The sequence below is a fragment of the Ammospiza caudacuta genome, chromosome 12 (assembly GCF_027887145.1).
Source record: "Ammospiza caudacuta isolate bAmmCau1 chromosome 12, bAmmCau1.pri, whole genome shotgun sequence".
Taxonomy (NCBI): domain Eukaryota; kingdom Metazoa; phylum Chordata; class Aves; order Passeriformes; family Passerellidae; genus Ammospiza; species Ammospiza caudacuta.
Window position 1 is genome coordinate 7,692,250 of NC_080604.1, and position 16,653 is coordinate 7,708,902.

Below are 16,653 nucleotides of genomic sequence, written 5' to 3' on the forward strand. Positions count from 1 at the left end.
GCTAACCCCAGGTGTGAGGGGGCTTTGCTGATGGGGGATACCTGATCTCACTACAAAGGTGCTCCACAACAAGAACATGCAGATGTCTCAGTGTAAAGCAATGGCTTTTTTTTGCAACCCAAAGGTTGATGGACCAAGAGCTCTAAGCTACTTCTTTTCCCAAAAATTTCTGCTGAGGTTGGTCCTCATAGCTACCCACAAGCCTGACACAGCAGCATCCCTTCTTCCATCTACCAAGTTCCACAATGGGCAGAGGAACTTGGCAAGCATCCTGCTGTCACTTCAGTTAAGCAGAAATCTGGAGCTTAACCCTTGAGAAAACAGAACAAATCCTTTGGCTGGGTGGATGCTGTTTTATTCTTTTTGGGGTAAAGCACACAAGACATCTCCCGGAAGAGTTACTGAGCCCAAAGAATTATTGCAATTATCTAAAGCAACTAAACATCTAATACAAAAATAAGTATTTTTAGCCATGCATGTACTAAACAAAGATTTTCATTCTAGGTGACTTTCTGGACTGAACAGTACTGGTTTTGCAGAAAACTCAGCCTACCTTTCAATATGCCAGAAAAAAGCCATCCCAAAGACATTTTAGAGGTACAAGCTAAAACACAAGCTGAAAACAAACAAGGCTCTGCAAAACCAGTTCCACAGCTACTTGAATACAACAAATTAAATAAACTATCTTATCCAGTCCAACTGTACTCTTTGGGGAAAACACCAACTTGTAATCAAATCTTGAAAGCATTTAATACAGTTAAGAACTTGCTTACTACCACAGATCACCCAGAGCTGACTCATAGCTGCTATGAGGATGATACATATCTAGTTGCTAAACCCACATGAGAAAACAAAAATCAGTAACAGCTTCAATCTGTTACATAAAAGACCAGTTTTCACTTACTGCAAGTACAGAGCAGCACAATGTCAAGCATTAAATAGAATGCCACCTGTATTTTAGAAGATGAACTAGAGTTGATGCCAGTTTTATTTTTGTAAGCATCTGACACTGGCTCATGAGCAAACCCCAAACCAAGATGTCTGACTCGAGCACGCAGTGAGTGACACAGCAGAGCTGGGATGAGCACTGAAAACACAGAAGAATGCCCACACAGAATTCTGGACTCAATTAGGGCCTGTGCCTGTTCTCCTGTCATGTTGTGTTGGGAAACAGCAGATCAGGATTAATCACTGTGCTGGTGACAAACCAGAACAGAAATAACACCAGCGTTCAAAAGCACCTCACAATGCCGAGGAAAGCAAGGAGAAACTCCAAGAAATGAAACTTAGAAGTAAAGAAGTACTACATTTATAAGCCATAATAAAAATACCAATTGTTTTGAAAAGATGACTGTGCTAAACTATGGCAGAGCAAGCAGCACATCTAAAAGCAATGCACAGTGAGTACACAAGGCATGAAACCTAAGATTAGACACTGGAAATTCAGTAACTTCACATGTCCCAACTGACACTCACTAGGTGAGCAAGCAAACCCCTCCTCCCTGCATAAAACACAGAGTGAATTTGTAATAAAGGTTTAATATCCTTTTGCTGAAATGGCAAGCACTGACCACTTCTAGAAACACAGCACTTAGTGAAATGGACAGTCTGGTGGGGAAATTAACTGTTCAAGTGAGTGTTTGCACGCACTGATACAATTCCTTAGGTTAAGTCTTTAAAAAGCTGTAGCATTTCCCATCTAGAAGGCAGCCAGAGCAGGCAGTACATATTCACCCCCCAAACAGCATCAGCATGCAGAGACAGCAACTGATTTCACATCAATCCACAAGCTGCCCTTATCTTGAAGAATAAATATATAAATGCAATAGGCTGATGTGTGTATTAGACTTGTCTTAATATAGAAATAAATCATTTTGAAGCAAAAAATCCCCTTAGATATGTCACTGTTTTAGGAGTTTAAGTTCAACACCAACAAATTTTGAGTGCACTAATACAACAAGGCTGACAGCTGAAGTTAAGGTCCTCCAAGGGCTGCCTGTCACACCAAGTGCTAAAGGAATACAGGGATAGATGATGACATCCCCACTCTGCACTTTCTTGCAGACATAAATAAATACACCATGTGAAATCCCCACCCATCCTTACACCACAAACCACACTTCTATTGAGCTAAAACACAAAACCCTTTATGTTCACAGGATTTCCTCCTCCACCTGTCTCTACCAAACCCTTCTGCATTAAAAGTTTTGTCCATCTTTCTATAAATCAGCTCTTTTGGTTATGTTCTACTTTGCAAAGTGTTTGACATATTTGCAATGCTATGTATATATATATTTTTTTTTTGTTTTCTAGCAAGCCATTTCAAGTTCTTTGCAGTTAAGAGCCCACATCACCAAACAGCATCCCTTCATCTTGTTAAATACTGAGGGCTGAAAGACCTACTAAACATTTTAAAGCAGATATTAAATGAGTAACAGTGACTCCAGACTGCTTTTTGTTCACTTCCTATACAAAACCTGCCTGCCTTGCTTTACATGGAGAACTGGCATTTCTACATTGTGTCTCATCCCACTGCACATGCTTTAGTACTGTAAAAAAACCAAATAACAACCCAACACTTAAATGACAGAGCTCTCCACAGGAAGGCTGGGACACAGGTGTGACTACAGCCAGCAGGTCCCAAATTCCAGAGCAGTGATGCAGCCACATCTCCTCCTCCTGCCTCATCATGTAGGCAGTTTACAGCCATTCAAGGAAGCAACAGCATTTCCTTAAATATCAAAGTTAGTATTTATGTTAAAAACAGCTGCAAAAACCAGGAAAAGCAGGAAGGGATTTTTAGGCCAAACAAATGCATAGCAGGAAACAAATGAAGCACTGACAGCCCTGAGGCCTTCTACTCAAACCCAGTCCTCAGTCAGCATCAGCTGCACCAGCACACCCAGGAGAAACCCTGGAGAAATGCTCACAGCTCAGTAACCCAACAGCAAACACATCAACCAGGGCAGCATTTTCCCTGCTGGATTTACCCATACCTTGCCTTTCATGCCAAACACTCCAAGGAGAATCATATTTTTAAAAGTACCTTCAACATCACACAGAACTGTGGGGCTCCCTGATGTATTCTACAGGATCTGATACCACAACTGTCAAACAGATGTCATGACAGCCCCCTTCTATTGAGAGTGAGCTCTGAAACACAGAGTGCAACAGGAAGCTCATCTGCCACAAGAAAAACAATCTTTTAAAAACAAGGATGTAAACAGGATCACTGCCACCTGAGCACATGGTAATGGATGAAGATGCAGGTTGCTACAGCTGTATTTCCTCTCTTATCTTGACCAAATTTGACTGACTTTTACACCATTTAAAAGTCTCTATCCTGGTGCAGGTCTTTGTCATGCCCTTAAGCTCCACTCACCTAATTATGAACACTAAACACATGCCTTTTTTTAAAAAAAAAAAACTTTTCAGCTTGTGACAAATTTTGTAAAACTTCTGCTTTTATTTAAAGATCTAGTCCCACATTTCTAATGGCTTGGGCCTGTGTCACAAAAGCTGACAAGCAGCCTTGGAGTCCTGCTAACAGCTTCAGGAGGTTTACACACAGGCAAGCTTAGTGCAAACACGTCTTCAAAAATGCAGCAAGAGAATCAAAGCAGGACCAAATACTGGTAAATCCTGTCTTTCATACACTGTACTTTTAAAGCTCCCAAGAAAAATGGCATTAAAGTAGCATGGTATTTCCATAACCACTAAAGAAAGAAATCTGGTCTGGAAAAAATAAACTTCTTTAGGCTTAGCTGCAGCAGCTTAAAATGTTATCCTCAACTATCAGCCAATCAGATGAACACCACCTGCAGAGTTACACACCTGAACTCCAGCTCAATCCAGAACATGAATGGTGTCACCCAAGGGTGGCCCTACCACAGCACTTGTCTGCAGGCTGAAGCAGCAAAGGAGCTCCTTTCAGCTCCTGCACCATAACTTCCAGAGGGATAAGGGGGCAGATGACACTGGCATTTTGTCACCTGAATACACCTGATTTTCTCATTCACTGGTATTGCATAATACTGATTGAAATTTTCAACACCAGCACTGCTGAGTCTTGGTTCACACCTGCCATGGAAGTTTCCAGTCCCCAGCCACAGGTCTCACTGTGCCTCTCAGTGACTGAGGGCTGAACCACATCCTAACACACCCTCAGTAACACCTCAGCAGCAGTGGTACCATTTCTGAGAACACACACCATACAACTAAGAGAATGAGCTCAGGCACTTCTCAAAAATTCATTTCAAGCTTGCAGTCAACTCCTTCACCAAATGCTCCACACGTTTCTGCCTGTAAATTTGGCATCTCACCACCTGAAAGTCATTCCCACAATCGTGTTCCAATAGGCATCACCTGGGAAGGAGTTAGGCTCTTCATGTGCCCCAGCTGTGTAAGCTCTGTCCTATTAACAACTCAGAGACCACTCTCCTGTTGCTCTGTGTTCCCTGGATACCTTTACAGAGGCAGGAGCATGAAGCATTACTTGTATCCATCACACAACTTTCCAAATACTGTCTTTCTAAACCATTGCTCCCCTTTCCCTTTTCTTTCTCACAGCAGGAAGCCTGTCATCCGTGAGCATTCTACCGAAAAAAGGTCTTTCAAATCACGCTAAAATAAGGCAGAAGGAGAAAACATTTTTTAGTTATATAACTAAAGGGTGGTGTGCTCGAGGCATTTTCCATGTGCAATTACACTGAGGTTTGCTTTAGGATGAGCTTCTTCCTGAAAAACAGACCAATTAACTCTTGGTAGAATGCGACCAGATGAAAAACAAGTTATATATCAAAAGCTTCATTCCTTCCCCAAATTAAACACTGCTGGCATTTTTGTTTTTTTTTTTTTGTGGGATAAAAGAAAAACTGTCTATCCTAAATCATCTGATTTCCTCTGGAAATAAGATCAGAGGGGTTTTTTAATGATAATTGCATGCAAAGGAAAGATTTTCTGCTTTGTTTAGTCCAGCTTTGAAAGCTATGTTTACTCGACAGCCATCTCCCATAAACATACGCACATACACAGAGATATATACGGGCAAGAACGCGACACTTGCCCGCGGAGCCGCCGCCTCTCCCGAAGGACCGAAGCTACGCGGAGCTCGGGGCCGCTTCTCCCGGCGGAGCCCGGCTCCCCACGCGGCTCCTCTCCCCGAAGCCCCTCGGAAACTTGTACCAAATGCCTCGCTCCATCCCCAGCGTGGGCACAGCTCCGGCCGGGCACAGCTGCCGGCGGCAGCCCGGCCCCGAGCCCGGCCTCACCCGCTCCCTGGCAGCGCTGAGGCGGCGGGGCCGCTGCCCCATCCCCGCACGTCCTCCCCGCTCCGCACCGTGTACGTCTCCACCAGCTCAGAGCCCAGGACTCGGGCCTCCCGCGGGGGCTCCTCGCCGTCCTCGCCTCCCGCAGCCGCCTCCATGTCGCTGGGAGAAGCGCCGGGGCGCAGCCGCTCAGGCCGTCACGGCTCCCCCGCGGCCGCCGCCACCCGCACCCGCTGCCCGCCCGGCCCGCACTGCCGCCGCCGCCATCTTGGCTCGACCCCCTCAGGGCGCGGCGCGCTCCGCCCGCGCCCCTTTATGGGCACAGGGGGCGGGACCCGGAGCGAGGGGGCGGGGGCTGAGCGAGGGAGGGCGGTGCTCGGTGCAGGGGCGGGGCGTGATGCCGTCGGGGCGTGGCTATGGCCCACGGGGGCGGGGTCTAGCCTATCCGGACGCGCATGCGCGCTGGCTGTGCCCGGCGGGCGTCGCGCAGTGCGATGCAGTGCGATCCAATGGAGTCCAACGGAATCCAATGGAATCCAAGAGAATCCAATGGAGTCCAGCGGAATCCAGTCCAGTCCAATGGAATCCAATCCAGTCCAATGGAGTCCAACGGAACCCAGTGGAAAGCAGCAGAATCCAATCCGGTCCAATGGAGACCAGCGGAGTCCAACAGAATCCAATGGAGTGCAGTGGAATCTAACGGAATCCAATGGAATCCAGTGGAATCAAATCCAGTCCAGTGGAGGCCAACAGAGTCCAATCCAGTCCAAAGCAATCCAGTGCAATCCAGTGGAATCCAATGGAATCGAATTCAATCCAATGCAATCCAATGGAACAGAATCCAGTCCAATGCAATCCAATGGAAGTCAATGGAATGGAATCCAGCCCAATGCAATCCAATGGAATGGAATCCAATCCAATGGAAGCCAATGGAATAGAATCCAGGCCAATGCAATCCAGTGGAATAGAACCCAATCCGATGCTGTCCAATTCAATACAATGCAATCCAGTACAATCCAGTGACTCCAACCCAGCCCAATCCAATGCAATCCAGAGGGATGCAATCCCAGCAGTGCGGAGCTGCCGAGGGCTGAGCCCCCTCCCAGTGCTGTGGCTGTGACGCTGTCCCAGCTGCTGGCAGCTTGTACTGCACATCTGTGGCCACCAAGGGAGGCTTGGACACTGTCACACCAGGCTGAGGTGCCACCTCAGTGGTTCTGTGACTGAGCTGCCCACCCCAGAACAGAGCTGAGGAGCTGGGCTGATTCCCTCAGGAACGAGCCCAGGGTGAACTCGGGGTGTTGTTTGGGGTGATTTACTGACAGCATGGACTTTACTTCCACTGTCCCACTGAGCATGGGAAGAGTTTCAAGCCTGTACACACTGAAGGATCTTGCCAGGAATTTGTAACAGAAGTGGAGAATCTAAAAGATGGCAAGCAAACTCTCCTCAGCCTTTTTCCTGAGCTGAACCTGAGTTGCCCTGAGGGAAAGTCATGCTATGGCAACCTTTCTGACAGGCGCAGTGTGCACCCCAGGAACAGAAAATTGCAGGAGAGAGGATATAATGAGTTTCTTTAGAAGTATCTGATTGTATTAAAATTGAGAGGTTATCTAGAAAGATTATGTTTTGGCAGAAGGATGCATCAAGCATCCATCAAGGCTTTGAAATAAACTCTGTGCTACATTACACACAGAAGGATTAGGTTTTGGACTGTCAAATCAAGGAGATTTGGTTAAAAAGTACCTTCCAGCAAAATGAAAGCAACATCTGTCTGCCCTACATTATGCTACCTAAGAGAGGATGCAATTAGCTCAGTATGAATTACAACAGAAGTGCAAATGCCCTGGCTGGATGTGTGGGGCTGCAGGGGCAGTGCTGGTGTCTCTCAGATGCCACCAGGACTGCAGTGGCAGATAAACACACCTCTGCAAACAGAACTGGAAAACCCCATTTTTGGGGGGGGGGGGGGGGGGGCACGGGGGGTGTTCACTGAAAAATGTTTTCCCTTGGTCAGGATGTATCCGAAGGATGATGTGTACAAGGACAAAACACAGAGAGCACAGGCAGCCCAACCGGGATTTTCTAATGCTGCCCCAGCATCAGGAACTGCTGCTGGCTCAGCCTCTTCATGAGATAATAAGTGGGTTTGCAGAGCAACTTTAATTAAGCTTCCTCTGAATGTCCTGTCTCCTTAATTAAATAAAAATTTGCAGTCCTGTCACGGCTGTCGGGTTTGATCAGGGCCCGTCCCCACCTCCTGAAGCAGCTCCTGCCCGCAGGCACAGCGGTGGCTCAGGGTGCGACAGCCCCATCCTGGCCCACAGAGGAGAGGAGCAATGTGCCTGGAGAAGGGGGAAATGGGGGCTCCTTCAGCTAAAATATTCTGAGTAGGCTTTAGGAAGCCGTAAATTAAAGAACTTTGCTGGGTCCGGACTCTCTCTCAGGGCCAGGTGCCCAAGGCAGGGAAGGGGGATGCTGGAGCATTTTGCTGCAGTTTGGAGCCATGACACAGCCAAAGCAGCCCTGCAAACATCCCTAATCTCAAATAAAATTGCAATTTAGTTAGGCTTCTGCCTTTCATTTCCTTACAATTGACCTCCAGAATGCCTCTGCTAGTTCTGCAGTGGGTTACAACTGCTTGGAAGTGACAACCTGAAATGAAGTTTTGGAGGAGAAAAGCTCAGTAAAGCTTCCCAGTTGTCTTGGTAGCTTGGAGGGACTGACAAGTGGGACAGCATGTGAGGATGCAGCTGGAGCTAACAGGCTGTGCCTGACCCCAGTGACAGCCATGGCAGATTAAAGGCACTGTGCTGGCAGCCCTCCCTCTGCCATGGGACTCAGGTGGAAGCAGCAGGACAGGGTGGTTCCCTCAGAACACCCCATACCTGCAGCAGCCCCTCCCTGTGCTGTGCATGGCAGAGGCTCTGGGTTTCCCTACCAAACCCCAATTCCCAGTTCTTTTGTAAGCAAACAGCCTGGGAGAGCCAGGAGATGCTGGAAGCTCTGTCTCCAGGCAGCCAGTAGGGAGGCAGGGGCTGGCATTGTGCCACTCGCCTGTGCCTCCTTCCCTGGCAGGAACATCACCTCCTCCTGCTGCCAGATGGGATTTCATCCTCTCCTCTGGCTCAGCTCTGCTCTGTAAGTCTCAGATGTGCAGCTTTCCCATGCCAGTGTAGGGTGGCAGTGGTCCAGATCTCCCCTCCCTAAGCACACAGAGACCCTTCTCCACATCCTAGCCTGAATTTCACCCCAGCTCTCTCCAGCAGACCTTTTAAAGGCAATGTTGAGCCACCCCTCCTGTGCTACATTGACCCTAAATACATTCTGACGCATCCCAGGGGCTGTTTTCAGGGTGACTCAGAGCCATCCCTTCCCAGGATGGAGGGACAGGGCCAGGCAGGATTCCTCAGCCCCTGTCCTGGTAGTGCCCAGAGCTGGCACCTGCCACCCCACTGTCTCTGCAGTGAATCCCAAGGCCAGAGAAGCAGCCAGAGGCTGGGGTTTGCCTCGGGGCAGCATTTCCTTGGGAAGGTGTCTCTGGGGTTGCCCAGGAAGTTCTGGGTGGTGGTTTGGTTCTGGGGAACAGCAGGTCTCCCATCCCAGCCTGTGCCCTCACCTAAGAGCAGGCTCCAATGCCCTTTAGCAAAATAATTGCTTACCTCTGGTGCTTTTTCTTATTTTCCTGTGATAAAGGCAACCAAAATATTAAATACATTCAAATTAGGAAGACTAACTTCTTCAAAAAATCAATTCCTTAAATGTAACAATTTTCCTTTTTATTCCATCTGCTACCCCTATGCTGAGCAGAGGCAGGGCTGGGCTGAAGCCTGGGTGCCCACAGGACCACAGTTCCTATCAGCCTCTGCAGTGAGTTAATCCTTCAGGACTCAAAACCTGGGGGGATGTGATGTGGGGATGGCTTTGTGCTCACCTGCATCTCCACTTTGTGCTGACATCACCTGGTTAATGCTGCTTTGGCTTGGCATTCCATGGGGACTGCAGGTTTTCCATGCAGCACGATTCCTCTTAAAGGTGGATTTGTAGAAAAGATGAAAAATAACAGTTGTTGTTGTATTACAGTTGTATTAATTGCATTTTTAGTTTTGCAAACTAACTCTGACATGAGCCAGCTGGAGGTGAAACTTTGTCACCCTGTGGTGCCAGAGCCATCTGTAGCCCCTCTGGACACAAGAGGGAGTCCTGAATCGTTAAAAAGAGAGGTTTGTCTTTGGTTCCTGTGGATTAAACCACTTCTCACTGCACTGAGAAAACTGCTCATCCCTCGGAGGCCTTTGGTGTGTTTTGCTCTCCACCGTGGCAGGGTAAATCTGTGGTAAATCCACAGCCACTCCAGGAGTGTGGATTTGAGCTATTCGCAGTGGGGACGGGTCAGCGAGCTGGCTGGGTGAAGTGAATCATGATTTCCCAAACTGCCTGATTCCATTATCCCTTGAATCAAACAGAGCTGATACCCCCATTCTGATAGCTGGTCCCCACATTTTGCAGCCCTAGCTGAAAACAGAAGACTGGGGCAAAGCTCCTTGTGTGTCTCCATGGCAATGGGGCTGCACATTCCCCCCATGCTCCCGATCTGCCCACACACATGCACCCCCTGCTCCCCCAGAGCCCCAGCTGCAGGTCCCCATGGATTTGGGGACACACAGAGGGGACGAGGGGCCCTGACACCCCCTGTTCCCACTGCCCCGGGGGACATTTGCTACTGGACCGGGATATTTTGGGACACGTACCTTTCCTGCAATACCCAATCCTATTTGGCACGGTATAATCTTTCTAAGGCAGCCCCCAGGGGGAACACTCTGGAGGTGGAGGTGACACCATGGCACGGCTCCAGCCAAGACAGCCAAGAGCCTCAATTCATCAGCAATTTCGGTGGGTCTTGCTGAAAAGTGGTGCCTTGATCCCACAAGAAAGTCACGAGGAGAGCTCCAGCTGCCGCCGAGGGGGCCGGGGCTGGGGCTGGGGCTGGGGCTGTCCCCGGACGTGCCAACGCCGGGCTGGCCGTGTCCCCGTCCCCAGGCACGCGGGCCGGGCATTCCTGGGGGGCCGGGCGTGCGGGGCTGCCGGGGCCGGCCCCAGCCCCTATATCAGCCCTGCCCCCGGCAGCGCCGGCACAGTGACAGCGACAGACCCTGTCTGTCCCTGCCCAGCCATGGATGACATCTACAAGGCAGCGGTGAGTGCTCCCCCTGGGGCGCTGGGCTGGGGAGGGGGTCTGAAATGGATCTAAGGATTTTTGTTGGGTCTGAAATGCATCTAAGGAGTTTCGTTATAGGTTCCCCAAAGCTGCGATGGCAATAATTCAGTGGAGAAATGGAAATGAGAAATAATTATAGGGCAGCAACTTTTGGTCATCTTCATCCAGGACACTGACCTTCCCTCTCATGGCTCTGGAAGTTTCACACTCCTCTTACAAGTGTGAAACTGTCAACCTGCTGTTAAATTACTTACAATGACCCCCTGGTTCCCCGCTGTAAAGCAGGAAGATGGCTCCTAGGTGAAACTATAAATCTCAACAAAACCTGCATGGCATAAGAGATGACTCTTGGTTTTAGCCCAGACAAAGCGGAGGAGGATTTCCCAGGAAAGAAACATTATTTGTATGGGTTCAAACTCACCCTTTTCTTTCTGGTGCTTTACAACTCTGCCATTGCTATGTTCCCCCACTCCTTAGCTGAGTATTTTTCAGGGTGATTTTAAAAAACCCTTGGTTTTTTTCTCAGTTCTTTCCAAACCTCCTGCTCTGCTTTGCTGCTCCCGCTCTGTGCAGAATCCAGAATGTGAGCTATGCCCCGGGGAACGTGGAGCATCCTTTGGCTATTTTAACTTCCACAGCTGCAGGCTGTGCTCACTGTGTAAACCCAAACTATTTGGTCTGTAATAAGAACTCTGCATTGTTCTGTAATGCAGACAGACAGACAGAGATGTGCAAGTGGAATAAGGACGAAAATAGATTCTGGATTGTGTGGATTGCTATTGCATCCATAACTGGATTTACAGTAAGAGGTTTTTGGTGCTTTTCCCCCTTTAAATGTACAGCTGATCAAGTTTGATTTTAAGCAAGAGCACAGAAAATGCATCATACCAGTCTTATTGTTATGCCAAGGTTTTTAGAGGGAAGAAATATAGTCCTTGGTAGGTAGCTGAAGAAAAAAAACCTCAATGCTCACACATCTCCTGTCCTTTGGTCAGCCTTGAACCTTGGAAATGGAACCCCTGTAGTGATCCTGATAGTGTGAAAAGGTTCAGGAAAGGCTGAGTCCCCCAACCAAGACCTTCAAAATGGAGAAAAATGGAACCTGTGAAATCAAAGGAAATCCAGGCCTTTCTAATTAAAGATTTTAATTAAATAAGCTCTCTGTGACTCAAGGCACAGGTCCTCATTGTATAGGGACCCATGGCCATTAATTAGGTAAATGTAGGGTTTGAGTCCTACATTTATGTTGGGCATTAATTCCCAACACCTTTACAGAGGCAAAACAAGTCCAAGACAGGCACAGCTGAGACAGATAGTTTGTGTATCTAATTCCCAAAATTTAGACTGAAAAGAAAACATTTACTTGTGGAAAAAATTAAGAACTTCAGTTTCCTTTGTCTGACTTCAAACGGAACCATAGGATGGAGAGAGGAGCTGATAAAAGCAAAATACAGCAGATCTGGCATTATCACAGCTGCTGCAGTGCTGTGAGCTTAGAGCTTGCCTTCCCACACTGCAGGCAGAAAAACCTGTTCCTGCAATGATGTGGAGAGAAAAGATGAATAAGACAGCAACAGCACCCATGTCCAGAGCAAGCTATGAACAGCTAAAGAGACATTGTGACAAAAATGTCACTCTATAGCAACAATGCATTTAATTTATATACACCACATCTATCACTTCAGTACTCAAGGAGGCTTCAAAATAGAATAGTTGTATATTTTCTGCATGTTGATAGCATCTATTAATACTACATTTATGCCAAATCCTCTACATACAGCCAGAGAACCCAATAGATTTTCATCTTACCCACTCATGCCTAGATAAGGGTGTGCAAACACAAAACTATTTTGGAAATATTTTTAGGCTCTGTTAAGCGGTGCCTAGAACAGTGCCAGGAACAAGTGTCCAGATAAAGGGCTGCAAGGATAAATACCAGAGCCTGGGAACAATCAGGGAGCTCATCTTTATCTCCAGCACCTCTCTCCCCCAGGCTTATAAATAGCGACAGCACCAGGGGTGTCGTGTTACAGAGCGGGACTGGCTGTGGCCATCCTGGTGGTGGCTGCCCTTGCTCTGCCCAAAAACTGTCGACAGAGGGCCAGCAGCTGCCTGCCTGCCTTCAGCAGCACCAGGAACACACTGGGTTTGGCTTTCCTCCAGCAGAGGAGAAAAATCCTGCCACCATCCTTAGTGCTTTCTGCCAAGTCCTCACCTCCTGGAGCATGGGGAGTGGGATAAAATGCTCTGCCTGCCCCCACAGGCTCTGTCCTGCTAAGGAAAAGTGCCTTCTCTGCCTCTTGCTGCAAGCAGGAAGAACCAGCAGCTGGCTCTTGCAAAACCATTGCCCTTTGGAGCAAAAGAATCAGTTTTCACTCAAAGACACAACCTGGGTTGTGGGGTCCTGCCCCAAACAAAACCTGGCAGGGATGGGTGTTGGGGGTCACTTGCATGGGGGTGGCAGCAAGGAGACTTTAGTGGGGTCAGACAGGGCAGCCATGGGGTCCTACCTGGCTGGATATAGAGAGGCTGTTGACCAGCATAGGAAGGAAAAGCTCCTGTTCTCATGGATGCTTCCAAAGGGGCAGTTGGACAGGGTGGTGAGGGCAGCAAGTTCAGCTAGGCAATACCTGGAATGAAGCCAAAGAGAGAAAGGCACTTAAACAGGTATGGCACAGAGCTGATTGATTCCCCTTTGCTCTCCTCATTGATTATTTTCATTAATTCTTGCTATCTAATAAGCTCCCAGTGATGGTCTGTGGGGATTGAATTAGGGCAGAGTTTGGGAACAGTCTGCCAGCCCACGTCAGCTAATGCCTGTTGGCTCCACAGGCCATTCCTCAGATTCCCAAAACAGAATAAAGGGAATAGCAGCTCCCTTCAGAGCCAGACACCTTTGTAAGAACCCTGGCTGAGATGGAAGCAGAGCAGTTAAGCTCTGGATAGGGCAGCAGTTCCCTGAATCTAGGCCTGAAAAACAACTGCCAGGTATAGTCTTGTGTACCTCTCCCTCCCCAGGGAACTCCCCAGAGCACATCTCAGCTCTGATGTGGTGTTGGCCCACACGTGAGCAGCCCTCAGCGGTGCAGCCATCCTGCAGTGAAATAAGAAATTATCCCCAAATGGTTGGCAGAGGCATATTCTTTTCCCAGTGGGCTTTCCCTGCTTGCACAAAGGCTATTTCTGCCATGTATTAGCATCTATTACTCTAGAGAAGTTATGTTTACTTCAAAGGAGATGTGAATTTTTTTAAAGGGAAGAACCTCTTAGACTACAAAATCTTGCTGTGTCAAACGCCTCTGGCTGTACATACCCTGATCCATGAGGTTGCCTCTTGTGAGGTTTGGTTGACCCTGGCAAAGGCTGTTGAACAACCATGTCCTTTTAGCAATTAGTGATGCTGACAAAATTAAACTGACTTGGTGTCTATGTTTTCCTTACAGGTTGAGCAGCTGACAGAAGAGCAAAAAAATGGTAGGTGCACCTTCAACCTGACACCACAGCCTGAAGTGGAGCTCCCAGGCATCAACCCTGCCTGCCTCCTAAGAACACTCTGGAAAATGCTTTGGCCAGACTGGCCAAGGCAGGGCATGGCCCAGGGATTTTGATCCACCAGCATTGCTGGCAAGGCAGTTTCTGGTGTCCCACAAGGCCATGGCTGGGCAGTGCTGGGTGCACAGTCAGGGGAAGCTGTGCCTGGGATGAGCCCCTCCCTGCAGGCTCCAGCTGCAGGGCAGGACCCCCTCACCTCTCCTGTCCCCTCTCTCTCCAGAGTTCAAGGCTGCCTTTGACATCTTCGTGCTGGGGGCAGAGGATGGCTGCATCAGCACCAAGGAGCTGGGGAAGGTGATGAGGATGCTGGGGCAGAACCCCACTCCTGAGGAGCTGCAGGAGATGATAGATGAGGTGGATGAAGATGGTGAGAAGTTTGGGTTTCTTCCACTCTCCCAGGAACCATCCCCACATCTGGGGGTGTGGGGCCATCTGTGCAGTGCTGGCAGGATCTGTGCTGGGGACAGTCACAGCTGTGGGGTGCAGCCTGCTGTGAATTCAAAGGACACTAAACACCCACCAGACCTCAGCATGGCTCCTTTATGGAATTTCCAGGCAAAGAGGAACTATAGATATTTTTATTCCTACAGCGATCAAGACTGCTTGAACTGATTTTGGGGGGCACTGTGAAATTGTACAGATCCCTTTAAAAAACCAAATATAGGCTGAATGTAGGAACTGCCATTTCAGAAATGCCACTTAGAGGATATGATCAGGAAACTCTCTCACTGCTCAAGTGTACACACCCCCACATAACTAACTGTCAATACTGATTCAATCAGTGTACTGATGATCACATATAAAACCCACTGTGGGCATTTGGGCAGAAATACCACACTAAACAACTGGAAAATAAAAAAGCAGTTAAAAGTCAAGCAAAAAAGGAAAGCATCTGAGTAATTGAAAACAACACTACTGTAGTGCAAGTGCAAAAGCACACTGCATGAATACCTTCTGGAGCTTTCAATATTAATACCTAAAAGAGATGGACAGGTATCTCCATAGCAGGAACTTCCATCCTTTGGTGCTGCCAGAAGGACTTTTGCCAAGGCAAAATGACTGTGAAAGGTAAAAATTCACTTACAAGGTCAGAGAAAGGCCTAAGTCACTCTTTCCAGCATCCTGAGAGCTAACTCTTGCTGCAGGGCTGCTCTCCTGAGTTTTGGCCCTTGATTGCTGAAGGGAAAGGTGATCCCTCATTGGCATTGCCCATCCACCCCCTGTAGCTCCAGCTGATGGCTCCAGCTGGGCTCCCCTTTCCTGCATTTCTCAAGCCCAGTATGAGAAGAGACTGAGGCATGAGACCTTGTATATTTTTCCAGTTTGACTTGTAGAGACACTGTCTGATGGCAGTCTTGATTTTTAACTTAAACAATAACAGGTTTAACACCACAACTTAAGGTTTTGGGGTTCTGAATTCATGTGGCTGTGCCGGGAAGCTGGGTGGGTCAGTCTGGTGGAGCTGCTCATGAAGTGTGGGGCTCAGTCAGGGTCCCAGTGCTGGCCAGCTGGCCCCAGACAGTCCATTCTCCCCTCAGGCAGCGGCACCGTGGACTTCGATGAGTTCCTGGTGATGATGGTGCGGTGTATGAAAGATGACAGCAAAGGCAAAACCGAGGAGGAGCTCTCAGACCTCTTCAGGATGTTTGATAAGTAAGACCCATGAGCACAGCGAAGTGGGGTGGTGGGAGGGTGCAGCCAGCCTGGGCCCCTCCCCAGCAGCTCTCTCTGGTCCTGAGCTCTTCTGTCCTGGCACAGAAACGCTGATGGCTACATCGACCTCGAGGAGCTGAAGATCATGCTGCAGGCAACAGGAGAGACCATCACCGAGGATGACATAGAGGAACTGATGAAAGATGGGGATAAAAACAACGATGGCAGGATTGACTATGATGGTAGGACTCTCTTGCATGTGGTTTGGTCACAAGCCCTTGGTCATGCCCCTGGGCAGCTCCCTTGGTCTTGGATGAGCACAAGCTCATGCAGGCAGTGCTGGGCAATACCTCTGACAGGAGCATGGGCACAGGGATGGGGGGGGTTCTTACACTTGTGAAATGGGAGCAAGGACCTGGGGCTGCCTTACCTGCGCCCTTGCTGCACTGAAGCGCTGCCACTTTTCACCAGTCCCCTCCTGGCCCCATTAACACCAGCACCATTTCTGAAGGGCTGTATCTTTGAATGTGGTGCTGACAAAATGATGCCCAGGCCATGTGGCAGCTGAGGGGGATGCTGGGCTCCAGTGACATTTCCAGCAGGAGTCACAAGGAGTCCTTGCCACAGTCAGAGGAGCAGTAGCCATCCCCCCCTTGGCCTCTCACATATCATGAGGGTGGAGCAGGAGACAGGGCTGGGAAAAGCTGCCAAGACCACACTTGACAACTGGGAGGGCACTTCAGTCTCACCTCACATCTCTTGTCTCCAATGTCTTCCCCTTGGCAGAGTTCCTGGAGTTTATGAAGGGGGTTGAATAAATCTGAGGCCAGATGGACAGCTTGAATCTCCTAAACCCTCCAGCTCTGCATCTCATCTCCTTGACTCAGTCCCCTGGCTACCAGCATGAAGACTGAGTGCTGAGAAGGGTGGCCAGGGGGAAATAAAACCTGTTAATACCCAGTG

At 48.7% G+C, this 16,653-nt stretch overlaps 2 protein-coding genes across 6 annotated transcripts in view; one reads left to right on the top strand and one right to left on the bottom strand.

Annotated features, from left to right (window-relative positions):
- NISCH (nischarin) overlaps nt 1-5,546 on the bottom strand; it is a 29,493-nt gene extending 23,947 nt beyond the window's left edge. For all 5 annotated transcript variants that reach the window (XR_009275271.1, XR_009275270.1, XM_058812823.1 and 2 more), the window contains exon 1: nt 5,339-5,546. Coding sequence is in view for 3 of the 5 variants with exons in the window: in XM_058812823.1 (XP_058668806.1) it covers nt 5,339-5,425 (87 nt within the window). In the remaining 2 variants the exon portion in view is untranslated. The remainder of the gene's footprint in view (nt 1-5,338) is intronic.
- A 4,829-nt stretch (nt 5,547-10,375) lies between these two features.
- TNNC1 (troponin C1, slow skeletal and cardiac type) lies at nt 10,376-16,653 on the top strand. The gene is made up of 6 exons (XM_058812957.1): nt 10,376-10,464; nt 13,929-13,959; nt 14,258-14,404; nt 15,576-15,690; nt 15,796-15,932; nt 16,477-16,653. Exons 1-6 carry the CDS (start codon nt 10,441-10,443, stop codon nt 16,506-16,508), a joined length of 486 nt encoding a protein of 161 aa, XP_058668940.1. The 5' UTR covers nt 10,376-10,440; the 3' UTR covers nt 16,509-16,653.